A 26,260-nucleotide genomic window follows, 5' to 3' on the forward strand; every position below is an offset into this window, starting at 1 on the left:
TGTGACGCAACAGTGCTAACCACTGTGTTACTGTGTGGGATAGTCTCAGTATTTTGAGGAGGTACCACCTAAATTCAAAAAGGCAGCAAGATGGGAACAGTGGTACATGCGTAGGTGAAAACATCATGTGCAACTGCAGGAATTTTCCCTTTGGAGGAGATCAAGGTCATCTGATCGGCCACCTAACTTTGAAAGGCTTGGTAAACAACACATTCATTTGAGATTAAGAAAGGCTGCTCAAAAATTACAATCAAAGGAAACACCTAACAAAAGGACCAGAAGCTTAGACATCGGGCAGAAAGTGTAAAGGACACAGCAATCAAGGGGGTTTTTGACACGTGGTGTCATGAGTGGTGACATGAAAGACAGAGGTATGGAATTTGGAAATAAACAACTGTTCACAATACAATTTACCTTATTTTTTGAGACTTGATATCGGACTTTCAACTGGACTCAATAGATAGAGTAGACGAAGAGGGGGAGGGAAGGGAAGCTGGAGGCAGTGGCATGGTGGTAATGTAACTGGACTAACAATCCAGAGGCCAGGCTAATAGTCTGGGGTAATGGGTTCAATCCCACGATGATAATTGGTGGAATTTAAATTCAACTAATAAAAATCTGAAAGCTAGTTTTAGTATTGGTAACATGAAGCAATCCGACATTGTTACAAAAACCCATCTGTCTTTTACGGAAGGAAATCTGCCATCCCTACCTGGTCTGGCCTACATGTGACTTCAGATCCACAGCAATGGAGTGGATTCTTAACTGCCCTCTGAAATGACCTAAGTAAGCCACTCAGTTAAAGGGCAATTCAGGATGGGCCGCAAACGCTGGCCTTGCCAGACACACCCATATCCCATGAAAGAATACATTTTTTTAAAACTCAAATTGTTTCGATAATGGAGGAAGAGCGTAATATGGGCCCATAAATATGGGCTGTAGTTTCAACATATAAAAACCTTTACTCATTTATTTTCACAATCCCTGAATTAATTTTATAAATTTGACTTGTACAAGAACCCTGAACTTTTGGCTATTCTGCCTCAGCTGTTCAAGTAAACAGGTTCTGTATAAAACTGGAGGAAAAAATAATTCTAAGACTTTGCATTCTAAAGTTACAACAAGATACTGTTACACATATGACGGAATTTCTTTCCTGAAAGCCAAGGTGGAAATTCACATTGCACACTACATTCACTAAATCACCCAACATCATTTTCCAAGCAACCCAACTTTTGATAAGGGTGTACGGTTCAGAAGATTTAGTCAGAATAGGGTAAAACGTATTAAAATTTTTGTCCCTCTCATTAGTGAGTTCAAAAATATTTTCATTTTTAAATATAATACATTGCCGGATAATTATTCAATTTAGCCAGAATCTGGTAAAACATTTTAAAATCACTGTAACGACAATGTAGTGTTCAATGGTAGACTGTGGTATTAACAACGTCTTTGGAATCAAAATCCACAGAACATAAACATTGCTTTTAGTTGATTTTAATGGAGACAAATATTTACAAATATTAGGCTTCCTGGATTGCTGGCAAGCCTTGTTGCAGTCTCGCTGCCTTTAATTCTTCCACTCTAATTTTTGCCCTTAACAGGTCTTCCTCTAATGCTTGTTTTCTTTTAAGGCTCTCTCTTTTTTCATCAAGATAGTGTCCAAACTTTCTTTGATTTTCCATAATTATCTCATGTTCCTCTGCAGACATTAATTGCATTTCTCCGTTATCGTGACTGGCAACATGTTGCAGGACACCTCGGTGGTGCTGGCGGTGGCTGAACAAACTGTCTTCCCTCCTTGCAGGCCTAGGCGATGGTGTTAAGGATACTCTTGCCCCAGAAGATGAAAAGGGTGAGGCAGAGCCATTCGTGGCCAGCTGAGTCTCATTTTTCTTCTCTTGCTGCAAGTTTTCACCCGGCTGTGATAGCACAGTTAATATTGGAGGAGGTTTCTCTTCATGTTCGGGCTCTGACTCTGGCGTTACCCAATCGTGACAGGAATGGGACTGGTAGCCTGAGGTTCCAGGTTGTGGGTATAAGCTTGCAGTTTGTTCCACGCAGGAATCGTGTTCAGAAGCAGAACTGCCACAAGGCCTGAAGGAGAGATTATACAGATAACATTGATGCAATGAATTCAAAGCCATGAGAAATATGACAACAGATTGTCCAACGATCATCAGCAATATTGAATCGGTAAAATAACTGTTTACCTTATACATCAAATTTGCCCCCCATTTCCCACTATCTTTTCTGTAATACCAAGTTGTACAGTCTGCTGCTACTACTCTTAATTATCCTATTAGGTCTACTCCATTTGATTGCAGTTCAGCGTCCCCCCTTTTTTTTTAACCCTTTGTTATTCCCAGCCAAATTCAATGGTCTAATATCAGTTATTTTTCTTGCCTTTCCTTACATTCTAGTGAATGATTAAAAAGAACAAAGCCTGTGGCCCCGATGGTACTGCTGCGGAGGTCTTCAAAGCTCGTAGGTCTTTGCTCACATCAAGACTCCATGCACTTATCCTCTGGGTTTGGCAGGAAAAGAATCTCCCCAACGCCGACTTCACGAAAGCACCAATTGCAACTTCAAGGAAGGAGATAAATCATGCCGTGGAAACTATTACGGTATTTCAATCTTGTCTATAGTAGGGAAAATCCTGAGACACATTCTCCTGAATCGCCTACTTCCTGTGACAGAGAAAATCCTCCCAGAGACAGTGCAGCCGAAGACTCAAATAGGAACATTTGACATGGCCTTTGTTGCCAGACAAATATTTTTAAAATGTCAAGAACAACATGAGGAATTTTTCATTGCATTCACCGACCTGACCAAAGTATCTGATTCAGTAAATCACAAGGCTCCGTTGATGGACATCTAAATCTTCGCAGCACAAAGAAGCTTCATCACAATCTTGCAACTGCTTTATAATTAAATGATTGCAACTGTCTGGAAAGGGAGATATGAAAGAGTCCCTTTCAAACGCGAGGTCAGGATTAGACAAGGCTGTGTGATAACCGTCATATAATTTGTAATCTAGCCGATAGCGGCTATTCAGCTTATCAAATATCAACTACTCTCGGGTGTAAGTATTAATATACCGCCAAGACGGAAAACTTTAACCTCAATGCCTTTGTGGCAAAACTAAAATGTCCATCCTAGTTTGCGATGACTGCAGTGTCGCTGCCCACTCTACACCCGTTTGTAAACCGCTCGGGCCTGAATTTTCTTTCCTGGGTCAGGAGGGCAAAGACAGGACAATTCGAAGTTCCGCATATCCAACCTGGGAGAAAGTGCCTCAGAAGTTCAGGTTTCCGTTCCGGGGCAGCGGTGAAAATGGGTGTTGTGGTGACTGCCCCCGGAAAGAGTTTGGAGGCTGACTTGGCAAAAGGCCAGCCTTGGTGCTGCTGTCGAAGCAAAGAAGAAAAGGAACAAAAAAACAGCCCTCCCGTCCTCACACTCCCTCAACACACTACCCCCTCAAAAAAAGACTCCTCATGCCCCATCCAGGCACCTCATGCAGCCCACCCATTCCCATAGCCCCTCATACCAGCCAATACCCCTTGACCAACCCACGGCCCCATATCCTCCATGCAAATCCATGTCCCCTCACTCATCCCTATAGACCCGATGACAACTCAGTGCCAACCAATGACCTCTACCCACCCTTTGTCCTTACACCTTCCATGCTAATCCACCCAGAATCCACATATCGGGTAAATCTCAGGACCAATGCTGAGATTAAATAAATTTAAGTGTCAATTAATTAATTCAGTCCTAGTCCCAACTCCTCAATCCATACAGCATGCAAAAAGACCTCAACAGTCAGGCTTGGATTGATACGGCAAGTAATGTTCACCACACAAGCGCCAGGCAGTTACCATCATCTTCAACAAGAGAAATTATAACCATCTACTTCTGATATTCAATGCTATTACCATCATCAAAATTCCCACCATCAACATCGTAAGGGTCATCATTGATCAGAAATGGAATTGGACCAGCCACTTAAGCATTGTGGCTATAAAACTTATCAGAAACTAGGAATTCTGTATCAAACAATTCACCTGCCAATTCCCCAAAGCCTGCCCAACATCTACAAGGCACAAATCAGGAGTGTGATGGAGTACCCTCTACTTGCCTGGGAGAGTGCAGATTCAACAATACTCAAGAAGCTTAATATCTAGGACAAAGCAGCCCATTTTATCAACACTCAATTCACCCCTTAAAACATTCACACCCTCCACCACTGGCACAAGATGGCAGCAGTGTGCACCACATAGAAGATTCACTGCAGCAGCTCACCAAGGCTCCTTCAACAGCACCTTCCAAACATGTGACCTCTGCAACCTTGATGAAAAAGGGCAGCACATGAACAGGGACAGTAGAGGCATATGGACTACATCACCTGCAAAGTCTCCTCCAAGCCACACAGCATCTTGACTTGGAACTATATCACTGTTCCTTCACTATCCCTGGGTCAAAATCCTGGAACTTGTGTCTGCACCACAAAAGACTGCAGCAGTTCAAGAAGGCAGATCACCAGCGCCTGCTCAGGAAATTAAGGATGGGCAATAAATGCTGGATTTACCAGCTGTGCTCAAATCCCAAGAATACCCAAGTAAAACTACTCTTCCTTCAGGTCCAAGATGTTCATACATGGACATCAGCATTCACCATCAGATTCTGCTTTCTTCAACAAAATCGGAGAGATCAGGATCATCTTGGAATGCAGTACTAAACAGCTCTCAACTCCTCTCCCTTGTCCCCCTCCACCCTCACCTCCAATAAGTGCAGCAAGTTCATGAACTTCACTATTGCCAAGACTGATATTAATCTGTTGAACTCTCTCTGCCAAAATCCACCTTTCCTCTTCTGATAATTGGCCATTGAACTCAAACTCTTGTGTTACTCTCCAAAGTTACTTATTTCTAGCATTTCCCTTTCACCATTTCTTTGCCCACCATGACATTCTTATCTCAAAGTTTCCACCTGCTCCAACTCCAAACCCATGTCATTCTCCAGTTCCCCTTCCATTTACCCTCATTGTCCACAAGACCCAACTCCTGCTTGGACTCATACCCACTAGAGTAATGACCAACTTCTCTTCCTGACTTCCATGCTATCTCAGTTTTCTCGCTCATATAAATCTACTGCCCTCACCACTTCCCCAAACATCCCATCCTTGACCCATCTATTCTTGCAAACTATCACCCCAACTTCAAAGTCTTTGAATGTGTTGTAACCAGTGCCCATCTTTCTAGAAACTCTATCTGAACAATCAATCAAACCAAAACCCTTAAAGGCCCCGCCATCCTGTGAATGCGACAGTGGTACACAATCCTTCATTTTCTTCTAGATCTCTCTGCAGCTTTTGACATGTTTGATCGTGCCGTCATCTTTCAACACCTCTCCATTGTCCTGCTGAGTGGGATTGCTCTTGCCTATCCAGTCGGAGCCAAAGCATCTCCTGCAATGTCTTCCCTTTTTACCTAGGCGTTATTATCTCCCGAGAATTCCCCTTTGGCCCCCTCTTCTGTTTCTCGTATAGATGCTGCCCCTCTGTAATATCTTCAGAAGTAATTATATTAAGTTCCATATGTAGATCTTGGAGGAGGTAACAAGGAAGTTAGACAAAGGAGAGTCAGTGGAAGTGATTTATTTAGATTTCCAGAAGGCCTTTGACAAGGTGCCACATGGGAGATTGTTAAATAAGTTAAGAGCCCATGGTGTTAAGGGCAAGATCCTGGCATGGATAGAGGATTGGCTGACTGACAGAGGGCAGAGAGTGGGGATAAAGGGGTCTTTTTCAGAATGCCAGCCGGTGACTAGTGGTGTGCCTCAGGGGTCTGTACTGGGACCACAACTTTTCACAATATACATTAATGATCTGGAAGGAGGAACTGAAGGCACTGTTGCTAAGTTTACAGGTGATACAAAGATCTGGAGAGGGACAGTTAGTACTGAGGAAGCAAGGGGGCTGCAGAAGGATTTGGACAGGCTCGGAGAGTGGGCAATGAAGTGGCAGATGAAATACAATGTGGAAAATTGTGAGGTTATGCACTTTGGAAGGAGGAATTTAGGCATAAACTATTTTCTAAATGGGGAATTGCTTAGGAAATCCGAAGCAAAAAGGGACTTGGGAGTCCTTGTTCATGATTATCTTACGGTTAATGTGCAGGTTCAGTCGGCAGTTAGGAAGGCAAATGCAATGTTAGCATTCATGTCAAGAGGGCTGGAATACAAGACCAAGGATGTACTTCTGAGGCTGTATAATGCTATGGTCTGACCCCATTTGGAGTATTGTGCGCAGTTTTGAGCCCCGTATCCAAGGAAGGTTGTGTTGGCCTTGGATAGGGTCCAGAGGAGGTTCACAAGAATGATCCCTGGAATGAACAGCCTGCCGTATGAGGACTCTGGTTCTGTACTCATTGGAGTTTAGAAGGATATGGTGGGGGGTCTTATTGAAACCTACAAGATACTGCATGGTCTGGATAGAGTGGACGTGGAGAGGATGTTTCCACTTGTAGGAAAAACTAGAAACAGAGGACACCATCTCAGACTAAAGGGACGATCCTTTAAAACAGAGATGAGGAGGAATTTCTTCAGCTAGAGGGTGGTGAATCTGTGGAACTCTTTGCTGCAGAAGGCTGTGGAGGCCAAATCACTGAGTGTCTTTAAGACAGAGATAGATAGGTTCTTGATTAATAAGGGGATCAGGGGTTATGGGGAAAAGGCAGGATAATGGGGTTGAGAAAAATATCAGCCATGATTGAATGACGGGGCAGATTCGATGGGTCCAGTGGCCTAATTCTGCTCCCATGTCTGATGGTCTTATAGATGATATCTCCCAGCTCTTGCTCACAACCACTTTTGCTGACTCCTCACTGTCTGCGTGGTCACAAATTTCTCCATTTAAATATCGAAAAGATCAGTGCACAAGACGGCCATTATGCCAGTATTTATATTGTAAACAGGCTTTCACAATCTAAATAATCCTCGCACCCTATTCCTACTTTCCATACATGAAGCCTTTCTTTAAATACATCGGTGCTACCTGCGCCAACCACTCCATGCGGCAGAAGATTTCCACATCTCATCATACTTTGCGCAAAGATCACTTAGTGGCTATCTTATTTTAATCCAATTCCAGAAAATGTTCAATGACCATCTTGAACATTAGCAGTTGACTGATTTCTGAGCTGCTATTTTACCCAAAGTTCCATGCAGCCAATTATTCTCAGTGGACAGCACAGAATCTTAAACTTGCAATCCACTTGACAAACTGATATCAAGTTCCAAAATTAGAATTTGAATCATTTCTTTATGTTGGTCACCTCACCAAAGCTTCAGCCATAGGTCCTCATATCCTCCCAATTCCAGAGACATGGATCAAGTGGCCATTGTGAAAATGAACACTGAACACTAGCCTCAGGTAAAGAGCATTTATTTAAAATATTTTATTACAGTTAGTAAAATGCGATAGCCTTACCTTTGTAAGTTGTCAGGGTCTAACACCTTCAAAAGTGGTTGGAAAATGTGAGGAATCATTTCTAGAATTCTTCTGGTTGGCTCAGAGACGTTTCCTTTATAGTCTGGATGCAGCTGTTCTCTCCTGGCTATCTCTTGTTTAGCACTTTCTTTAATGCGTTTATATAGTGTTCGCAACGCCTGTGCGCTACGAGGAGGGCGATCCACTCCAACAGCATTGTATTGCTGTGCTATAGTTTCCCAGCAACGATTCTTTTCAACAATTATGGCTTGGTTATTCTTATGAACCTCCAAGACTTTGATGTGAGGCCGTACAAGTTTTAACAGATCAATCTTTTCATATATTGTAAAATTTGAGGATCGATTTGATTTTTTGCCAAGCATATTTTGTGTAGAGCACATCACACAAACTTCAGACTGACTGCAAAGCCTTCACTCACACTATAAGCTGAAGCTTAACTAGGCCAGCCTTTTTAGGCCTACGCCTATCAGGAGGGGTTCACTGAAATTCCTTTCAGCTTGACTTCATCCAGAGATCATCTGCAGCTGATCATCTGCAGGCTGGCTAAGCTAGGCCTGACCTACTTAAGGCTCCAGACTAAAATGAGACTGTGCAAGCCCCCGATGCAGAGACCAATCAAATGCTGGACTGTTTTGTTATCTGATCTGTTTTTCTGGTTTTGAAAGCATTAGCACAAGAATCCCAGTGCAAAGGTGCAGGTGTTCTAAAGCTATCATTTTTGCTGTGTTACACACTAACCTACATAACCAAAATTAGCATGATCTTTACGTCAGATAGTGCAGCTGCTAAAGGCTACAGCTTTAACCTCAAAGGCAAAAACTGAAGACTCAGCTTTTATATTTGAAATGGGAAAATTTACAATCAAACTATGAACAAAGAATTATTGTTGTTGTTAAATAACAGTATGCATGAGTATTCCACAGTCTGTATACTGATCCCTGACTGGGCCCCAGTAATCCTGCTGTGGAGCTTTTAGTGTTGTTTGCATTCCCCATGCTACTGCTAATGTCAATCAAGGAACTTCACTTCCTCTATCATGCTTGGTTGTACAAGGTTAAAAAAGTTTAAATCAATTTGCCGTAATCAGCTTCCACCAATTCAACAGCAATTTTTTTTAATTTGTCAAAGTCATGTTAGGAAAAAACAAATTAAAAGGCAGATCTTTTGGCAACAAAAGCAGCTTGAAAGCCTGAAACCACGAAACCCACACAACAGCTTATAAAAATAGCCAGCCCTATTCGATCAAGATTATTCAGGATTTGAATTCAAATACCCTAGTATATTTTATGAATCTTCAAGATTGGCAATAGTTTAATAACATATCCAATTAGTATGTAAAATTTCACCAATACCCAGGGGGTAGATTGTGAAAGATTAATTTCTAAGCCCAATCTATGTAGGGTACCAGTCAGAATACTGGATACAGAGTTTGAGATGTCACCATATTGCCATCTGCAGTCATCTCAATCGATGCAATTCATGATAATTGCATTCTAGAAATAATGATAGATCATGACGCACAAGTAGTGAATGAGCAGAAATTTTAAAGTGCTAACTAAGCTTCAAAAACATACTAAAGAATAATTTTTCGAAGGGCAGCAAAATTGGATTTTACAATACATTTAAAATGCACCACAGTATAACATATAAACAATTGTATCATTTAAAAAGGCACGGCACTCGTGAAAAATGTTCACAACATAACCTAAATTTCATCAGATATCATCAAAACAGCTGTGAATGTAATAAATATTACAAATGGTTCTCTTATTTTTATGTACTACCAAATAAGCCAAGCTGAAGTAATTTCACTTTTGGATTGGAAGGTTATAGTTTGAATCTCAAACCAGGAGAGAAAACTTGTACTTGAAACTGTCCTTCTTCCCTCGCACTGATCTCCTTGATCCTGAAGCGGGACATGGATCCCCTGCAATGTGGGTCTTACAGACCGATTTCCTTGCTAAATGTAGATGCCAAGGTGCTGGCGAAGGTCTTAGCCACGAGGATTGAGGATTGTGTGCCGCAGATAATCCATGAAGACCAGACGGGGTTTGTGAAGGGGAGACAGTTGAACGCGAATGTGCGGAGGCTTTTGAACGTTATCATGATGCCAGCGAGGGAGGGGGAGATAGTGGTGGCGATGGACGCTGAGAAAGCCTTCGATAGGGTAGAGTGGAGGTACCTGTGGGAGGTGCTGAAGAGGTTTGCCGAGTGGTTTGTCAGGTGGGTTAGGCTGTTGTATGAGGTCCCGATGGCGAGTGTGGCCACAAATAGGAGGAGGTCCGAGTACTTTCGGTTGCACCGAGGGACGAGACAGGGGTGTCCCCTGTCCCCCCTGCTCTTCGCACTGGCGATTGAACCCCTGGCTATGGCACTGAGAGAGTCGAGGAACTGGAGGGGGTTGGTGTGGGGTGGGGAGGAGCATAGGGTGTCGCTTTATGCGGATGACCTGCTGCTGTATGTGGCGGACCCGGTGGGAGGAATGCCAGAGGTAATGAGGATCCTTAGGGAATTTGGGGGCTTTTCGGGGTACAAGCTCAAAATGGGGAAGAGCGAGCTGTTCGTAGTTCAGCTAGGGGACCAGGAAAGGGGGATTGGCGAGCTCCCACTAAAAAGGGTGGAGAGGAGCTTCAGATATTTGGGGGTCCAGGTGGCCAGGAGCTGGGGGGCCCTGCATAGGCTTAACTTTACAAGGCTGGTGGAGCAAATGGAGGAGGAGTTCAAGAGGTGGGACGCGTTGCTGCTGTCCTTGGCGGGTAAGGTGCAGTCAATCAAAATGATGGTGCTCCCAAGGTTTTTGTTCCTGTTCCAGTGCCTCCCCGTGTTTATCCCGAAGGCTTTTTTCAGGCAGGTTAACAGGAGTATAATGGGGTTTGTGTGGGCGCGAGGGACTCCGAGGGTGAGAAGGGTGTTCCTGGAGCGGAGTAGAGATAGAAGGGGGCTGGCGCTGCCCAACCTCTGTGGGTACTACTGGGCCGCCAATGCGACGATGGTGCGCAAGTGGGTGATGGAGGGGGCTGCATGGAAGAGGCTGGAGATGGCGTCCTGTGTGGGTACGAGTCTGGGGGCGCTGGCAACGACGCTGCTGCCGCCAAGGAGGTATACCATGAGCCCGGTGGCGGCCCTCAAAATTTGGGGGCAGTGGAGGCGGCATAGGGGGGGGGGGACGTTGGGGCCTCGGCGTGGACCCCATTACGGGGGAACCACCGGCTCGCCCCAGGAAGAACAGGTGGAGGGATTTTGGGGTGGCACAGGGCAGGGATACGAAAGTTGGGGGACCGGTTTGTGGACGGGAAGTTCGAGCTGGAGGAGAAGTACGGGCTCCCCCCGGGGAACACCTTCAGGTACTTACAGGTAAGAGCCTTTGCCAGACGGCAGGTGGTAGAATTCCCGCGGCTACTGCCACACACAGTACAGGACAGGGTGCTCTGGGGGGGGGGGGGGGGGGGGGGAATCTCGGAAACTTACCAGGTGATGCAGGAGGAGGCCTCGGTGGTGGAGTTGAAAGGCAAGTGGGGGGAGGAGTTGGCAGAGGAGATTGGGCAGATGGCCTAGGGAGGGTGAATTCTTCCTCTTCGTGCACGAGGCTCAGCCTCATAAAGTTTAAGGTGCTGCACAGGGCACACATGACCGGGACAAGGATGAGCCGGTTCTTTGGGGGTGAGGACAGGTGTGTTAGGTGCTCAGGGAGCCCAGCAAATCACACCCATATGTTCTGGGCATGCCCAGCACTGGAGGAATTTTGGAAGGGCGTAGCGAGGACGGTGTCGAGGGTGGTAGGATCCAGGGTCAGACCGGGCTGGGGGTTCGCAATATTTGGGGTGGCAGAGGAGCCGGGAGTGCAGGAGGCTAAAGAGGCCGGAATTCTGGCCTTTGCGTCCCTGGTAGCCCGGCGAAGGATTCTCCTTCAGTGGAAAGATGAGAGGCCCCCAAGCATGGAATCCTGGATCAGCGATATGGCAGCGTTCATTAAATTGGAGAGGGTGAAATTCGCCTTGAGAGGGTCGGTGCAAGGGTTCTTTATGCTGTGGCAACCGTTCTTAGACTTTCTGGCAGAACAATAGACATCGGTCAATGGCAGCAGCAGCTCGGGTGGGGGGGGGGGGGGGGAAGGGGTTTGGGGGGTTGCTTTTTTAGATTGTGTTTTGTACTTAACCCTGTTGGGTTCTTTTTTCTTTCTCATTTTGTTTTTGATATTTTATGAAAACCTTTAATAAAAATTATTTTTTTTAAAAAAGAAACTGTCCTTCTAATGCAGTACAGAGGGGCTGCTGCATTATTGAAAGGGTGCTGTCCTTTGGGCAAAATGTTAACTAACACACAGGTTCTCAGTTTGAGGTGAATATTAAAAATCACATTGAAAAAAGTCTGTGTTCTGGCCAATCCCTCAGCCAACATCATCCCAAAGGAAAAAAACAAAAGCTTCATCATTTTACCCAACTGTTTTGAGGTCAGTTTGCAAAATGACTACGGTTTTGTCTGAACACTAACCATTACTGCACTCGAAAAGAAATTCACTGTGAAATGCTTCAAGACTTTTTCGGCAGGACCGGATTATATCGTATATCCCTCACGTCATGTGTGCATTTTGGCTGCATTTGCAGACGTCAGCCCATTGCTTTTATTTCCCTTCAGAGAAGCCTAAATTTACCCTCTGCCTCCCCTGGCATTTTCCGAATGGTCCGTTGATGCACAGGTTGCTGCCTCCTTGTGATTAGCAACTCAAATCTCTCCCACAAAGTGTGCCTGCTGGGAGCTAATCCGACCAACATTCTTCTCATCCACTTACCCAACTCACCACTGCTACCAACATTCACAGCCACCCTCCTCCACATTTCCTTCCGGAACATCTGTTCATTCATGAACAATATCCATGCCCGCAAAGTGGATAACTTAATTTACAACATTGTGGTTCATGGAATAGATGGGTCCACGTCAACGTGGGTAAAAAGAATTGACTCAAAGACAGTAAACAGACTGGTTATAAATAAGTTATTTTTTTCCCCCAGCGGGTGGATGATTGGCTGTAGTGTTCCCAGAGGGTCAATGCTAGGTCCACTGTTCTTTTCAGACATATAAGTGACTTGGACATTGGAATAGAGTAACATTCCAAAATTTGATGATGATAGCGAAATTGAAGGAGTGGCAAACAGTGAGGATGAAAAAAAGAGCGAGAGAGGAGTTGGGAGTTTAAAGGAGCAAGAGAGGGGCAGGATAAATACAAACAACAGTTCAGAAAGAGGCGTGGGGCCAACCAACACGGCTGATTGGACAATATATCCCGGTGAGTATTTTTAATCTTTTAAACAAACTCATTGCTTAATAGGAGGGTTGGGGAACAGCCTCTCAGGGGAAAGCTGCATCAGCCAAGTTCACGGCACCATGGGTGGCTCTGCTGCTCAGACGGAGGAGAAAAACGTGTAGCTGAGCGATCGTGATAGGGGATTCAATAGTTAGGGCACAGACAGACGCTTCTGTGGTTACAAACATGAAACAAGATAGAACATAGAACATAGAACAATACAGCGCAGTACAGGCCCTTCGGCCCACGATGCTGCACCGAAACAAAAGCCATCTAACCTACACTATGCCATTATCATCCATATGTTTATCCAATAAACTTTTAAATGCCCTCAATGTTGGCGAGTTCACTACTGTAGCAGGTAGGGCATTCCACGGCCTCACTACTCTTTGCGTAAAGAACGTACCTCTGACCTCTGTCCTATATCTATTACCCCTCAGTTTAAAGTTATGTCCCCTCGTGCCAGCCATATCCATCCGCAGGAGAAGGCTCTCACTGTCCACCCTATACAACCCCCTGATCATTTTGTATGCCTCTATTAAGTCTCCTCTTAACCTTCTTCTCTCCAACGAAAACAACCTCAAGTCCATCAGCCTTTCCTCATAAGATTTTCCCTCCATACCAGGCAACATCCTGGTAAATCTCCTCTGCACCCGCTCTAAAGCCTCCACGTCCTTCCTATAATGCGGTGACCAGAACTGTACGCAATACTCCAAATGCGGCCGTACCAGAGTTCTGTACAGCTGCAACATGACCTCCCGACTCCGGAACTCAATCCCTCGACCAATAAAGGCCAACACTCCATAGGCCTTCTTCACAACCCTATCAACCTGGGTGGCAACTTTCAGGGATCTATGTACATGGACACCTAGATCCCTCTGCTCATCCACACTTTCAAGAACTTTACCATTAGCCAAATATTCCGCATTCCTGTTATTGCTTCCAAAGTGAATCACCTCACACTTCTCTACATTAAACTCCATTTGCCACCTCTCAGCCCAGCTCTGCAGCTTATCTATATCCCTCTGTAACCTGCTACATCCTTCCACACTATCGACAACACCACCGACTTTAGTATCATCTGCAAATTTACTCACCCACCCTTCTGCGCCTTCCTCTAGGTCATTGATAAAAATAACAAACAGCAACGGCCCCAGAACAGATCCTTGTGGTACTCCACTTGTGACTGTACTCCATTCTGAACATTTCCCATCAACCACCACCCTCTGTCTTCTTTCAGCTAGCCAATTTCTGATCCACATCTCTAAATCACCCTCAATCCCCAGCCTCCGTATTTTTTGCAATAGCCTACCGTGGGGAACCTTATCAAACGCTTTGCTGAAATCCATATACACCACATCAGCTGCTCTACCCTCGTCTACCTGTTCAGTCACCTTCTCAAAGAACTCAATAAGGTTTGTGAGGCATGACCTACCCTTCACAAAGCCATGCTGACTATCCCTGATCATATTATTCCTATCTAGATGATTATAAATCTTGTCTCTTATAATCCCCTCCAAGACTTTACCCACTAAAGATATGCTGCTTCCCTGGTGCCAGGGTCCAGTATGTCACATAGCTGCTGCAGGGCATTCTGGGGAGGGATGGTGGTACACATTGGTACCAATGACATAGATAAACTAAGGGATGAGGACCTGCAAGCCAAGTACAGGGGATAAACTAAAATGCAGGACTCAAATGTAGTAATCTCAGGATTACTCTTAGTTCCACCCGCTAGAGAGAGCAGGAACAAGAGGATAGATCAGATGAATGCATGGCTGGAGAGATAGTGTAGCCAGGAGGGGTTCAGATTTTTGAGACACTGGGACCGGTCTGGGGAAGGTGGTTTGCACCCAGGGAGAGCTGGGACCAGTGTCCTTGCAGGGGCTTTCGTAGTTCTTTTGGGGTGGCAGGGTTGGGATCCCAGGAGTAGGATCAGGTAGCTCAAATTCAGATCAGGAACATGGAGGTAGAAGATGTAGTGATAGACTTGGATTATAGGAGAAGCAAAGTTTAAAAAGTGTCCAGCAAGGGACAATGTTGGGGTTATACTTCAATGCAAGGAGCATTACAAACAAGGTAGATGAGTCAAGGGCACAGGTAGACACATGGTAGCAGGATCAGCAGCAGGATGTCATTGCTATCACGGAAACCTGGTGGAAGGAGGGGCAAAATTGGCAGCTCAATATTCCCTGGTTATCGAGTCTTCAGACACGATAGAATGGGAGATAAAAAAATGAATGGGAGTAGCACGAATGGTTAAAGAATCAATTCCAGTTGTGAGAAAGGATGATATACTAAACAGGTCAACAAACAAGGCTTCATGGATTGAGCGTAGAAATAAAAAAGGGGCAGTCACACTACTATAGTAATATCATAAGCTTGCAGGGAACATAAAAACTGACTGTAAAAGTTTTGATAGGTACGTGAAAAGGAAAAGAATGGTGAAGACAAATGTAGGTCACTTACAGTCAGACACAGGGGAATGTATTACAAGGGACAAAGAAATGGCTGAGCAACTAAATACATACTTTGGTTCTGTCTTCACAAATGAGGACTCAAATAAGATACCAGAAATGTTGGGGAATGCAGGGTTTAGTGAGAAAGAGGAACTGAAGGTGATCAATATCAGTGGAGAAATGGTGTTGGGAAAATTGATGGGTTTGAAGGCTGATAATCTACATCCCAGGGTACTGAAGGAGGTGACTCTAGAAATAGTGGACGCGTTGGTGGCCATCTTCCAGGATTCTATAGACTGCAGAACAGTTCCTGCAGATTGGAGGGTGGCTAATGTAACTCCACTATTAAAAAGTGAGGTCGAGAGAAAGCAGTGAATTATAGACCGGTAAGCCGGACTTCAGCAGTGGGGAAATTCTAGAATCCATTATCAAAGATTTTATAGCAGAACACTTAGAAAACAGTGGCAGGATCGGACAGAGTCAGTGTGGATTTATGAAGGGGAAGTCATGCTTGGCAAATCTACTGGAATTCTTCAAGGATGTAACTAGTAGAATTGATGAAGGAGAACCAATGGATGTGGTGTATTTGGACTTTCAGAAGGCTTTTGCCAAAGTCCCACATAAAAGATTAGCATGTAAAATTAAAGCACATGGGATTGGGGGTAGTGTATTGAGATGGTTAGAAAACTGGTTGGCAGACAGGAAACAAAGAGTAAGAATTAATGAGCCTTTTTCAAATTGGCAGGCAGTGACTAGTGGGGTATCGCAGGGATCGGTGCTAGGACCCCAGCTATTCACAATGCATATTAATGATTTAGATGAGGGAACAAATTGTCATATCTCCAAATTTGCAGATGACACCAAGTTGGGCGAGATCCTTCAGAGTGATTTGGACAAGTTGAGTGAGTGGACAAACGAATGGCAGATGCAGTACAATTGGATCAATGCAAGGTTATCCACTTTGATAGCAAAAACAAAAAGGCAGACTATTATCTGAATGGCAATAAATTAGGAGAGGGGAACATGCAACGAGATCTGGGTATCCTTGTACACCAATCACTGAAGGCAAGCATGCAGGTACAGCAGGCGGTAAAGAAAGCAAATGGTTTGCTGGCCTTCATTGCGAGAGGATTAGAATACAGGAGCAGGGAGTACAGGAAGGATGCTCTAGCAGCGAAGGTTTGCCAGACTGATTCCTGAGATGGCAGGACTGACGTACGAGGAGAGACTGAATCGGTTAGGATTGTATTCGCTGGAGGTAGAAGAATGAGGCGGATCTCATACAAACCTATAAAACTCTTAACAGTACTGGACAGGGTAGAGGGCAGATACAGGAAGGATGTTCCCGGTGGTGGGGGTGTCCAGAATCCGGGGACACAGTCTGAGGATACGGGAAAGACCATTTAGGACAGAAATTAGGAGAAGTTTCTTCACCCAGAGAGTGGTGAGCCTGTGGAATTTGTTACCACATGAAGTAGTCGAGTCCAAAACATTGTATGGTTTCAAGTAGCAGTTAGATAAAGCACTTGGGGCGAAGGGGATCAAAGGATATGGGGGAAAGCGGGATTAGGCTATCGAGTTGGATGATCAGACATGATCAGAATGAATCGCGGAGTGGGCTTGAAAGGCCGAATGGCCTCCACCTGCTCCTATTTTTTTTTTTTTTTTTTTAAAAAGTTCCTACTGGGGATATACTACAGACTCCCAAACAGTGAAAGGGAGATAGAAGGTCAAATATGTAGGCATATTTTTGCCTGTAAGAAGAGGGCAATAATAGTAGGAGACTTTCATTATCCCAATATCAACTGGGATTCAAACAAAATAAGGGGAACTGAGGGAGAAAAATTCATGCAGTTTGTCCAGGAAACTTTTTTCAATCAATTAGTGACAACCCAATGAGAGGAAATGCAATTCTAGACCTAGTCTTGGGGAACGAAGTGACAGTTGGCGACCATATTCAGTTAGATTTAGTATTACCATGGAAAAGGACAAGATGAAGCAGGAGTAAAAATTGAGAGTGTGGGGAAGGCAAAATTTGCAGAAACGAGAAGGGACTTGGCTGAGGTGGACTGGCCAACACTGCTAGAGGATAAGTCAATGGGAAACCTGTGGGAAGCACTTAAAAGGTGAGATCCTAAAATGTACAAAGTAGGCATGTCCCCGCCAAGAATAAGGTTGGACTGCCAAATCTAGGCCCTCCTGGTTGTCTAGAGGAATACAGCGGAAGATCAAACAGAAAAAGAAAGTGTATGATAGGCACTACAGATAGCCTAGACAAGTATCGGAAGTGCAGGAACAAAATTAAAAAGGAAATAAGGAAATCAAAGGAAGGCCAAAGATTCACAAGTTAAAGAAAACCCAAAGATGTTTTACCAATATATTAATGGTAAAAGGTTAGTTAAGGAAATAGTGGGACCTATCAGAGAAGAAGGGAACTTGTGTGCAGATGCAGAGGCTGTGGGAAGTGTATTAAATGAACATTTTGTCTCCGTGTTTACAAAGGAAATAGATGATGCAGATATAGTAGTCCAGGAGTAAAGGAACTACTCGAAGGGTTGAAAGTTGATAAGTCGCCAGGGCCAGATGGATTGATTCCAAGGGTAATGAAGGAAGTCAGGGAGAAGATAGCAGATGCTCGGAGGATGATTTTCCAATCCTCTCTTGATACAGGGGAGGTACCGGAGGACTGGAGAAATGCCAAACGATTATAGGCCAGTTAGTCTTACTCTGTGGTGGGGAAATTAGTACAATCAATCCAGAGGTATAGGATTAACTGTCACATAGTAAGGCATGGTCTAGTCATGGATAGTTAGTGTAGATTTGTTAAAGGAAGGTCATGCCTCACAAATATGATTGAGTTCTTTGAGGTGACATGAAGGGTTGATGAAGGTAGTGCAGTGGATGTTGTGTACATGGATTTTAGCACGGTGTATGAAAAGGTCCCGCATGGCCGATTGGTCAAAAAGTAAAAGCCCATGGGATACAGGGCAAGGTGGAAAATTGGATATAAAGTTGGGTTAGTAACAGGAAACAAAGGGTCGATGACTGCCCTTGCACAGGGAAAGTTGTTTCAAGTGGTGCTGAAATGAAATGAAAAATGAATGAAATGAAATGAAAATCGCTTATTGTCCCAAGTAGGCTTCAATGAAGTTACTGTGAAAAGCCCCTAGTCGCCACATTCCGGCGCCTGTTCGGGGAGGCTGGTACGGGAATTGAACCGTGCTGCTGGCCTGCTTTAAAAGCCAGCGATTTAGCCCAGTGTGCTAAACCAGCCCCTGTGTTTTACAGGACTCAGTGTTGGGACCCTTACTGTTTGTATTATATATTAACGACTTGGACGTGATCACGGGGGCACGATTGGGAAAGTTTGCAGATGACAGAAAGATTAGCAGAGTGGTGCATAGTGTCGAGGAAAGCTACAATCTCCAAAATTATATAGATGGGTTGGTGGAGTGGGCGATAAAGTGACAGATGGAATTTAATACAGAGAAGTGTTAGGAGGTCAAATAGTTACAGGGAGTACACAATAAATGAGAATATACTAAAGAGGGGCAAGATGAAGGGAGAGATCTTGGCATACAAGTACAAATGTCCCTAAAGGCAGCAGTTCAAGTAGACAAGGTTGTGAAGAAAGCATACAAGCACACTGGGCTAAATCGCTGGCTTTGAAAGCAGACCAAGGCAGGCCAGCAGCACGGTTCAATTCTCGTACCAGCCTCCCCGAACAGGCGCTGGAATGTGGCAACTAGGGGCTTTTCACAGTAACTTCATTTGAAGCCTACTTGTGACAATAAGCGATTTTCATTTCATTCATAAAAGTAAGGATATAATGTTGGAATTGTAAAAACATTGGTGAGGCCACAACTGGAGTATTGTGTGCAATTTTGGTCACCACACGACAGGAAGAACAAAATTGCTCTGGAGAGAGTACAGAAAAGGATTACAAGAAGGTTGCCAGGGCTAGAAAAATGTAGCTATAAAAAGGAGAGATTGAATAGGTTAGGGGTTATTATAGAACAAAGAAGACCGAGCGGTGGTTTAATTATATGGGGAAGAGATGAGTGGACAGGATAAAATTGTTTTCCTTAGAACCTGGGGCATAGGTTCAAGATAAGTGGCAGAAGATGTAGAGGGGACATGAGGAATAATTATTTTGCACAGGAGGATAGTGAGAGTCTGGGATTCTCTGCCCAAGTTGGTGATAGAACATAGAACAGTACAGCACAGAACAGATGGAGGCAGAGACCCTAAATTCCTTAAAAAAAATATTTGGACCTGCACTTCAAGCACTGTAAGATACAGGACTATGGACCGGGTGCAGGAATGTGGGATTAGAAAGGGCACCTGGGTGACTTCAGGCTGACATGGACAAGATGGGCATTCTGCGCTGTAAGTTTTCTGTGATAGAAATCTCAACAAGACATAGACAGGCCCGCACAATAGGCAGATGGCATTTAATACAATGCGCTGTCCTTAGTCACTTTGTCCTTGCCATCTCTATTTCCTTGGCCTCTTACCTAAGGCGCGATCCAATTGCCATGCTGCACCTGAAAGTCAGCTTGCCGAAGCGCAGCATGGCTGATAAAAGCTTAGAGACCCCACTCTCAGGATCCAGCTGGCTCGCAACAGGATCTCACGAGACTTTGCGATGTATATCACGCTCAGTCTCACTTCAATGTGCAGATTCCCAGGATACCGGAAGCGAGGGTCCCTCTCATAGTGAGTCGGGGGGAGGGGGGGGGGGGGGGGGGGTTGCCGGTTGCTTTGGGGGTCTTGGGGATCAGGACTCGAGCGCCGGGTAACACGTGGCTAAACGCACTCACTATGGGACTTTGTTCTCAATTAGTTGAATTTCGCCCATAGGATTTACAGTGCAGAAGGGGGCCATTCAGCCCATTGAGTCTACACCAACCTTTGGAAAGAACACCCTACTTAAGCCCACGTTTTCACCCTATCCCCGTAACCCCAGCTAACCTTTTCGACACTAAGAGGCAATTTAGCATGGCCAATCCACCTAACCTGCACATCTTTGGACTGTGGGAGGAAAGCGGAGCACCCGGAGGAAACCCACGCAGCCACGGGGAGAAAGTGCAAACTCCACACTGTTATGGGCCAGGATTTAGAGAATCCCAAAGTGTATCATGGAGTTCACCTGCCCCACAACTTTTAATAGATTGTGGTTATGGGGAGCACACGGGCCTACTTTACAGTTGTGGTGCAATAGAGAGCTAAAGTACTTTTAAATTAAAACAATGTTTATTTATGAAACCAGTTAACACTTTATAAACCCTCAGTAAACATCTTAACAACTATCAAGACCAATCATCCCCCCAGATACAATATTCTATAAGTAAACCTTAATCTTTCCTTGCAACATCCATAAGACAAATACCCTCTTCAACACAGACAAATCAGGTTTAAATTCTCTACGGAGAGCAGTTATTACTTTTAAATTAGCAAGTGATTTGAAGACATTCCTTTCATGCAGAAAGAAATCAAAATTACACCTGGTTTTGCTGGATGCAGCTCCCAATCTGCAAAACGAAACTTAAAACACACTGTAGCTGGCAGCTCGAAAACGAAAGTGAAAGACAGACAGCCAAGCTCCACCCACACTCTGACATCACTGCAGTTATTTGATAAACATCCATTACTTAAAGGTACTCGCACATGATAACACAGACAGTCACCCAAGGCCAGAATTGAACCTGGTCCCTGGAGCTGTGAGGCAGCAGTGCTAACCACAGCACACCATGCCGGCCATAGTCAGGGCATTTCTGCCCCACCTCCTTTTGGTTCTCACCAGCCACATCATCTCTTCCAAATCGACTGTTAAATACTTTGTCGAAGTCAACAACAAATGCACTATTTAAATCCAAACTGCCTTTCCTTTTGGCCTTCCAATCACAGCAATACTACTGCAGTAATCAATTTTTTTTTTTTTTTTTTTTTTTTTTTTTTTAAATCACTTCCTTTGATGCCCTCATCCACAGCAAGATCTTTGATTCACCTGTTAGAATGGAAATTTAAACGCTCTCAAGTCCAGAAGGCATGAACTTGAATGTATTCCATGCAAAACAAGGTTAAATCATAGAAGGCGGCCATTCAGCCCATCGAGTCTGCACCGACCCTTCCAAAGAGCACCCTACCTTAGCCCATGCCCTATCCCCTTAACCCTACCTAACCTCTGGACACTAAGGGGAAAATTAGCATAGCTAATCCACCTAACCAGCACTTCTTTGGTCTGTGGGAGGAAACCGGAACTCCCAGAGGAAACCCACGTAGACACAGGGAGAAAGTGCAAACTCCACACACAGTCACCAAGCTCAGATGGGCCGAATGGCCTCCTTCTGCACTGTACGTTCTATGTTCCTTTGTCTACATAACTTCCTTTCCTGTGTCTCAGCCATGGTTCAGTTGGAAGCACTTTTGCCACAAAGTCAGAAGGTTGTGGCTTCAGATCCTATTCCATTGCAGGAGATTGCTTCACTGTTAGAGGTGCTGATATTCAAATGAGATGTTAAACTCAGGGCCCGTCTTCCCTCTTGCAAAGACGTAAAAAATTCCATGAAGTACTTCGAAGAGGAGCAGGGGAATTATCCCCTGTATCCTGGTCAATATTAATCTATTTGCTATATCCCTCTATTTGAGCGATTATCTCGTCATTATCGCAATGCCGTTTGTGGGAGTTTGCTATGGGCAAATACATTTCCTGCATCACAGAGATTTACTTAATTGACAGTAAAATAGACTTGGCTTTTTTGAAGTGGCAATACACAATGCCACAGAGCATGAAAATGTTAATTAAATCCCTCATCCCACTGAATTTCCAGACTGAAGCAGAGAAATATCTTCTTGTAGCAGGTACATTTATACAGAGTATTTTTGACAGTGATCTTGCCTTTTGATGCTAGAGGATAGAACAGAAAGAGAGATGAAATGTAGAAAGGCTTGCCGTCATGTATGTGCCCTACCCAAGTGATCAGAAATTGTGCAAAAACATATCATGTTTGTATTTTGTCCCTACCAAGAAGAAATTTCAATTCACATGCGCTACAGACCAAGCTGTGCATTGGTCTATATGCTTCAAGAGAGCGGAGTGTAGCATTAACCCTGCAGTGTTTAGATCCTCAACTATTTCGGACAAAAGATTAATTGCTTATCCCGGTTTTGTATGAGTCGTTCCCGATGTTATCAAGACATTTTCAGATATGTTTTTCCTGACCTAGATAGCGAAAGGATACTGTCTCCAGTGACAGGTTTACCAGGGAGAACTACATTTCCCACAGGATTCAAATCTTCCACAACATTACAAATATTTTATTGTTTTACACGCTGTGCTTATTTTTAATATCTACTTTTTCTTCAAATAGCCTAAGAAAAGCAACCTTAAATAATCAATATTTGAAAATGAAAACAATTTTAATTAGTCTCAGGGTCTGTATGTTTCTCAAAATATGTTACTGTGTCAAGTTCTAAATAAGTACTAATTTCAAGCTCGTACTTGTACCTTGGTCAAACCGACAGTGATAGTTGGAAAATCAAAGCCAAAATTTGGTGGTAACCAAATTAACAGATGCGTAGAAACATACATAGAAAATAGGAGGCCAACCAGCCCTTTGATCTGCTCCACCATTCGTTATGATCATGGCTAATCAATACCCTGATCCCTCCTTCCCCACCCCCGCAACCCCCATGTTCCTTGATTCCCTTTAGCCCCAAGAGCCATATCTGTTCCTTCTTGAAATCATACAATGTTTTGGCCTCAACTATTTTCTGTGGTAACGAATTCCACAGATTCACCATTCTCTTAATGAAGAAATTTATCCTCACCTCAGTCCTAAAATGTGGAGATGCCGGCGTTGGACTGGGGTGAGCACAGTAAGAAGTCTTACAACACCAGGTTAAAGTCCAACAGGTTTGTTTTGAATCACTAGCTTTCGGAGCAAAGCTCCTTCCTCAGGTGAAGAACATTCAGATCAAAACCCCTGCCCCAAAATTTGAAGAGCAGCATTCGGATAGGAAAGATGGCAATGCAGCGCCTAATGAACCCAGAGGAATTTGCGGTCAGCGACCAGCAGCAGTAGAGTGGGACAATGTCCCATTTGGGAGGAAGAGATCAGGAAATATGTCAAAGGGAAAGGATGGCCCCTTTGGAATGAATTCTGTGACAACGAGGAATCAGGTCCCGGGAGTATAGGACATACTTGGTGGGAGAACCCGAGCGAGATCCACAAAAAGAGCTTAGGGAAAGCTCACAAGCCGATGGCAATCGTGTCCTGCTTGGCACAATTGCGAGGCACAGAGGAGGTCGGTTGGACGCTCCGGAAAGAAGTTGAGGGCATACATCGAATGAGTAAGGTCGATGTAAGCGAGGTAGAAAAGGAGAATTTAGAATGGAGAAGGAACTTGGCAGCAAAAGATGGAGGGGTGGATGACGCCAAAAGGGCTCACCAGTCTTGTCTGGCGCACTTAAGCAGCTTCCAGTCTCAATACGATAAGGCCGATCAGGACACGCAACGTGCAGTCCTGGTACGAGAAGAAACGGAAAAACAGGTAGAGGCATTACAGAAACAGTGTAGTGACCTCAAGTCAGCATTAAGAGCACTCCATGCTGCCACCACAGAACAAAGACAAAGCACGTTAGATCACGCAAAGTGCCGGAAGCAGATTGCAGAGCTGCAATCGCTGCTTTCTGTTCAGAAAGGTTTCCAGGAAACTGTTGGAGAAAAATTAGATCAGGAAGACGGCCCTGATTGGGAAGAATTGAATGAAACAGCGCAGAGATATGTTCAGGAAACATGTGCGCAGGGAAAGCCACAAAAGAGAAAAGCGCTCCAACCCCCCACAGCAGATAGTTCAAGCTCCAATGAACCCAGTAACCACCCACCGCACAGCCACATCGGACGATGAGGAATTTCTATACTCCACCCCCTTAACAGTGACCCAATTACGGGACGTGTGCGATAAGATCACACCGTTCCTCCCACCGTTCCTCCCCACCTCAGACCCTCACCATTTCTTTGCCACAGTCAAGCATCAGGCGACCATGTACGGCCTGGATGAGCGAGAGCATGTAAAGCTCACAATTTTAAGTTTAGATCCTTCAGTAGCAGCAGCCCTTCCCGACCCACGAAACGTAGGAGGCACCCTTGCAGAAATGCATACCGCGATCCTGGATGCGATCGGGTATAACCGGGGTGGCCCCGTAGATGGCCTCAACAAATGTAGGCAAAAGAAATCCGAGCACCCCACAGCGTTCGCTGGACGCCTGTAGATTCACTTTGCAGCAGTCTTTGGAGACTTAGACCGTGCCCATTTGTCCCCAGACAACATGGCTAAATGGACCCGCACCCTTATCTCCCATGCCACAGAAACAGGACAGAAAGCCTGCGCGAGTTATGATCCCTCAGAGGAGGCCCATAACGAGAAGTGGGTAGTGAAAAGATTGTCCCGCACTTGGGAGCAATCTGTTCAAAGTAAACCCGCAGTTAAGAATACCAAGGAAAAGCAGGCTGGCGCAGATATGCAGGCAGTAAAAACAACACACCACAACCCCGCATGGGTGAATGAGGGAAAGAACAGCCCCCCACCCAAGACACAGGAGTGTGTTACAACTGCGGACAGTTGGGACACTTCGCAAGAGAGTGCAATGCCCCTAAAAAGCCACAGAGAGCCCAGCAGATGGGCACTCTGAGTAAGAAAAAGACAGAGCCCATTCATAGTGTTAGCGCCCGTTCAGATCATAGAATATCATAGAATTTACAGTGCAGAAGGAGGCCATTCAGCCCATCGGGTCTGCACCAGCTCTTTGAAAGAGCACCCTACCCAACCCACACCTCCACCCTATCCCCATAACCCAGTAACCCCACCCAACACTAAGGGCAATTTAGCATGGCCAATCCACCTAACCTGCACATCTTTGGACTGTGGGAGGAAACCGGAGCACCCGGAGGAAACCCACGCACACACGGGAAGAACGTGCAGACTCCACACAGACAGTGACCCAAGCCGGGAATCGAACCTGGGACCCTGGAGCTGTGAAGCAAATTGTGCTCATCACCATGCTACCATGTTGCCCCAAAATATATGTTTACTCAAATATCTTTAAACTCACTCTGTAATGAAATGAAATGAAAATTGCTTATTGTCGCAGGTAGGCTTCAAATGAAGTTACTGTGAAAAGCCCTAGTGGGCACATTCCGGCACCTGTTCGGGGAGGCTGGAACAGGAATTGAACCCGCGCTGCTGGCCTGCCTTGGTATGCTTTAGAATGCCAGCTATTTAATCCTGTGCTAAACCAGCCCAGCCGAGACGGACTTGACCGGAATGGATTGACAGTGTACGGGCTCCCCCAGTTGGGTCTGCGACACCCTTTGGGATAGGTCCGGACGACCGGTAGTTGCAGCAAAAATTCGGGGACAGCCCATCGAATTTCTCTGGGACACAGGAGGGTCCCGCACCACGATAAATTCCTCCACCCAGTTTCAAAAAGACACGTGGCCCACTACAGCCACCATCACCCGCAGCGGCTTTACAGGCCACTCAGAGCAGGGACACATCACAGCCCCTGTACCCATTCAAATCGGTTCCATCACCACCAAGCACCCCGTAGTTTTAGTTGACCTGCCCCACACAGCGGAACACATTCTGGGAATCGATTTCATGAATTCCCATAATCTTTCATTCGATCCAGTCAACCAGTGTGTCTGGAAGATGGCGAAATCCGCAAGAGCCCACGCAACGCTCAACATAGGAGAGTATGCGAACAAAATTAGCGCAGTAGGCAAATTTTGGTTCAAGCCGACCACACTTAGTACGGACAAGCAGGTTAGGGCAGTTCTGCAAAAGAACAGGGCAACATTCGCGACCCACAAGCACGACTGTGGACGGATGACTGGCTCCGTACAAATAACAGGACCTGACCCTAGACCCCCAAAACAGTACGGATTTCCCCAAGAGGCAGAGGGAGAAATCTCCAAGGTA

At 45.0% G+C, this 26,260-nt stretch overlaps 2 protein-coding genes across 4 annotated transcripts in view; both read right to left on the reverse strand.

Annotated features, from left to right (window-relative positions):
• The window catches only part of rad54b (RAD54 homolog B), a 268,427-nt gene that overhangs the window by 219,757 nt on the left and 22,410 nt on the right, over positions 1-26,260 (reverse strand). The window lies entirely within an intron of this gene.
• LOC140385659 (fibrinogen silencer-binding protein) lies at positions 856-8,175 on the reverse strand. The gene is made up of 2 exons (XM_072468041.1): positions 7,493-8,175; positions 856-2,097 (listed from the first exon to the last, which is right to left on the reverse strand). The coding sequence occupies exons 1-2, from the start codon at positions 7,891-7,893 to the stop codon at positions 1,524-1,526; spliced, it is 975 nt and encodes a 324-aa protein (XP_072324142.1). The 5' UTR covers positions 7,894-8,175; the 3' UTR covers positions 856-1,523.

The sequence above is a fragment of the Scyliorhinus torazame genome, chromosome 11 (genome assembly GCF_047496885.1).
Source record: "Scyliorhinus torazame isolate Kashiwa2021f chromosome 11, sScyTor2.1, whole genome shotgun sequence".
NCBI lineage: Eukaryota > Metazoa > Chordata > Chondrichthyes > Carcharhiniformes > Scyliorhinidae > Scyliorhinus > Scyliorhinus torazame.